This window comes from Silurus aristotelis (assembly GCF_946808225.1).
Source record: "Silurus aristotelis genome assembly, chromosome: 1".
NCBI classification, from domain to species: Eukaryota; Metazoa; Chordata; class Actinopteri; order Siluriformes; family Siluridae; genus Silurus; species Silurus aristotelis.
In genome coordinates this window covers 16,966,990-16,971,420 of record NC_139574.1, presented here as the reverse complement: position 1 = coordinate 16,971,420, position 4,431 = coordinate 16,966,990, and the positions used below count along the sequence as shown (strand labels likewise).

The following is a 4,431-nucleotide window of genomic DNA, read 5'->3' as shown; positions in this document are numbered from 1 at the left end:
CCCTTATGCTTAAAGATCGGTACCAGCACACTCCTTCTCCATTCCTCAGGCATCCTCTCCCCTTCCAGAATCCTGTTAAACAATCTGGTTAAAAACTCCACTGCCATCTCTCCTAAACATCTCCACGCTTCTACCGGTATGTCATCTGGTCCAACCGACTTTCCATTCTTCATCCTCTTAATCGCTGCTCTCACTTCCTCCTTACTAATCCTATCTACATCCTGCTTCACCAACTCCACATCCTCCAACCTTCTCTCTCTCTGATTTTCCTCATTCATCAGCTGCTCAAAATACTCCCTCCATCTTCTCAACACACTCTCCTCACTAGTCAACACATTTCCCTCTCCATCCTTTATTGCTCTAACTTGCAGTACATCCTTCCCAGCTCGGTCCCTCTGCTTGGCCAATCGGTATAAATCCTTTTCTCCTTCCTTAGTGTCCAACCTCTTATACAGTTCCTCATATGCCTTTTCCTTGGCTTTCGCCACATCCCTTTTAACTTGTCTTGCTTTCTATTTCCAGATGTCACACCAAGTACTTTTCTAGCTGCCTCCCTCATCACTCCTGCAGTAGTTGCCCAATCATCCGGCACCTCTTCACCACCACCGAGCCCCTGTCTGACCTCTTCCCTGAACCTCACACTACACTCTTCCTCCTTCAGTTTCCACCATCTTATTCTTCTTTCAAACCTTACTTTCCTCCTCTTCTTCTTCGCCTCCAAAACCATCCTACAGACCACCATCCGATGCTGTCAAGCTACACTGTCCCCCGCCAACACCTTACAGTCTCCAATCTCCTTCAGGTTGCATCTCCTACACAGAAGATAATCCACCTGTGTGCACCTTCCTCCACTCTTATACGTCACCCTATGATCCTCCTTCTTCTTAAAATACGTGTTCACCACTGCCATTTCCATCCTTTTAGCAAAATCTACCACCATCTGCCCTTCCACATTCCTCTCCTTAAAACCATACCTACCCATCACCTCCTCATCACCTCTGTTCCCTTCACCTACATGCCCATTAAAGTCTGCCCCAATCACCAATCGTTCTTTCCTAGGTACACCATCTACCACTTCATCTAATTCACTCCAGAATCTTTCTTTCTCCTCCATCTCACAGCCAACTTGTGGAGCATAGGCACTGATGACATTTATCATCATCATCCCTTCAACCTCCACCTTCACGATCATCACCCTATCAGAAACTCTCTTCACCTCCACTACACTCTTACTGTACGCTTCCTTCAGAATCACCCCTACACCATTTCTCTTCCCATCCACACCATGATAAAACAGTTTAAACCCACCTCCAATGTTCCTGGCCTTACTCCCTTTCCACTTGGTCTCCTGAACACACAACACATCTACCTTTCTCCTCTCCATCATATCAGCTATCTCTCTCCCTTTACCCGTCATAGTACCAACATTTAAAGTACCAACCCGAACCTCTACTCTCCTACACTGCTCCTTTTCCTGCCGTCTCTGTAGACGCCTTCCTCCTCTCCTTCTCCTCCTTCGGCCAATAGTAGCCCAATTTCCACTGGTACCCTGTTGGCTAACGATACCTGTGGCGGTCGTTGTTAACCCGGGCCTTGACCGATCCGGTATGAAATTCTCATTTGTGATCCGCATATTTGATTTGGCACATGTTTTACGCTGGATGCCCTTCCTAACGCAACCCTCCCCATTTACCCGGGCTTGGGACCGGCACTAAGAGTACACTGGCTTGTGCCCCCCTAATGGCTGGGTTAGAATTGTTATGCATTTGTTGTATATAAAATATATATTATATGAAAAAATGTATGAAGTACATTTTTCATGTGATTAACTTGTTCTTAAAGGGTTTGGTTGTCTTTGCAGTGCTATTGAATGCACTACGTAATGAAATAGCATACAATTTTTATTCTCATTTTACCTAAAAGTTGCAAAAAGCTTTATTTGTCCAGGAAAATCGCTGTTTTCTGAGCAGAGGTGAGAATTAGAGCACAGAGTCTTACGTAAGCACTTCTTAAGGCCAGATTTCTCTGCTCTACTATGCATGAATGTCAGTGTGTCAGTGTGTTACACTTTCAGCCTCTGCTACTCTGCAGAGATAACTGGATGCCACATTGCAAAAAGCAAGTCTGCTGTGCATACACTTCTGCTAGTAATTTACAAATGGCATTGATGTGAAATAGGCTAAACGGTCTAGGACAATGATTCCCAAACCAGCCCTTGGGGACCACAGATAATGTAGCTGTTTCCCAGCACTGAGACACACCTGCACCTGGAAATCATTGTCCTTTATTGTTTTATGGATTTTTAAACATGTGAGCTGGGAATGTGTGAGAATTTTTACAATGGTGAGGTCTGTCATTTCTAAAACCTGGAATGAAAGTGAAAAGGCAAATAAAAAAAAACCGAAAGAATAAATGTATGTGGAATCTAAAAATCGCCAGCAGGTGGCTTATGCTCTGCATGGCGCTCTTTCTTCTCTCCTCCCCCTCTTCCTTGTCCCTCCTGCCTGCAGAGTGAAAGCCTAGCAGAGGGCGTTTGTGCTCTTGAGGAGGGAGAAAGAGAAGAGAGAAAGAGAGAGGCTGATCGTGACACTCCCCCAGTCCAGGGAGCGTTGCATCCTGCCTCTAGTCCCGCCTTCCAGGAGGAGGATCGTAGTGCTGCCTGAGCTGAGCCCTCACTCCTCACCACAGTGTGGAGCACCCAGTCGCACACTCACGCATACACACATACACACACACATACACACATACACTCAAGCTCACACACAGGCACAATTACTTCCACTCGTACATTCACACTCGCACAGGCAAGTGGAAAGACAAGGAGGCAGCAGGAAAAGAAGGCATCAGCCGGACGCTGGAGAGAAAGAACATTGTGCAGTGAGTGGACTTGTGCCTGGGTTCAGGATAGTACTGGATTTTCCTTTTAGAAGAGTTTTTGCTGCTTCTCCTTGTGCTCAAAGCCAGACTTCTTGTGAGCTCCTTGTTCCCAGGGACGGTTTTGGTTTTACTGACGGTGATCATATTCAGCTCTCGCAGCGCAGCTACATCATTCATCTGCACCGCTTCTTTGTGTATCAGCCAGAGCAGGATACACTGGAGCAGACTGCCTTGGAATATCTGACAGCTTTGGGAGAGAGCTGAAATTGTGCAGAAACAAGCAAATGAACAACTACGGAGACGAAGACAAAGTCGAGGCATGAGTAGGAGACAAAAAGCTTGCATTCTATAAGAAGTGATATCTGCCCCCCTCCTTCCTCCTTCTTCCATTGCCTCTTTTCCCTCTCTTCACTGCCACTGCCCCTTCTCTTTCTGCACAAACCTCTACTTCCCTGGCATTCTGTTCTCCTCTGTTCATCTTTTCTTCCGATCTCCTGTAAGAAAAGCAGGAGGAGAGTGCGGCTCACACGCTGAGAACGCAACTCCCACACAGTGACAGACATAAGGACAGCCAGAGGTCCCGTGGCACTCCCCATCAGTCTCTCTCTCTCTCTCTCTCTCTCTCTCTCTCTCTCTCTCTCTCTCTCTCTCTCTCTCTCTCTCTCTCTCTCTCTCTCACAAGCTCTTCATCCTTTTTTCACTGCCTTTTCTGCAAGGATCTAGCCTCTGGCAGAGCAAACAGAGGCATTTTAAGTTTTGGAGCAAGCACACGAGTCTCAGTAATCCTGCCACGGCCAGATAGATTCTAGCTACATGGGCAAACGCTTGGAACAGCAACCAATGTACCCCCAGTACACCTACTACTACCCTCACTATCTCCAGACTAAGGTACCGTGATCTACTCTCCGGTTCTTGGGTTTTACTCTACTCTTTCTCCCTGTCTTTGTTCCCACGCTGACAGAATCTGTCTACCATATAAAATATCTGATTCAATTGTGTTCGGTGTTTTGCTTTACTTCCTCAAATAATTGAAAATGAGAAATAACGTTAATTATGTGTCCTTTTCACACACACACACACACACACACACACACACACACACACACACACACACACACACACATTCATTTGCTCACACACCCAAATGTGAGATTTTGTCGCTTCAGCACAGCGGGCTTTGATGAGGGACCTGAATAATAACATCCATCTCTTGACACCTACGCCACTCTGAAGTGGAAAATTGATTCCTGTGCATTGATCGAGATGTTGTTACAGTGCTGGTGATCTCTACCTGCCTCTATGCTCTTCACACACATATCTTTATTTCCCCTCCCAGAACAAAAAGTTGGCATCTGTATAGGGCGACTCATTAGGCGAGAAAGGGAAAGAGCATGTTGCTCTGACTGAGAGAACGACTGTCAGGCCAAGGGCGTGAGCACCCGAGTGATGAGATGCTATTTTCTCACATTAGGGTGGAAAAACTTTAGGCAGGAAAATGTATTAGGCAAAGGCTCTGGTTAGATAAATAGATTACTCCTGCATTTAACCTTTTAA

At 46.1% G+C, this 4,431-nt stretch overlaps 1 protein-coding gene across 4 annotated transcripts in view; it reads left to right on the top strand.

Moving 5' to 3' along the window:
• Window positions 1–3,511: 3,511 nt before the first annotated feature.
• Window positions 3,512–4,431, top strand: part of rbms3 (RNA binding motif, single stranded interacting protein) — a 130,613-nt gene continuing 129,693 nt past the window's right edge. For all 4 annotated transcript variants that reach the window (XM_083547586.1, XM_083547584.1, XM_083547585.1 and 1 more), the window contains exon 1: window positions 3,512–3,765. In XM_083547586.1, coding sequence (XP_083403712.1) covers window positions 3,691–3,765 — 75 coding nt within the window. In that variant the 5' untranslated portion in view covers window positions 3,512–3,690. The remainder of the gene's footprint in view (window positions 3,766–4,431) is intronic.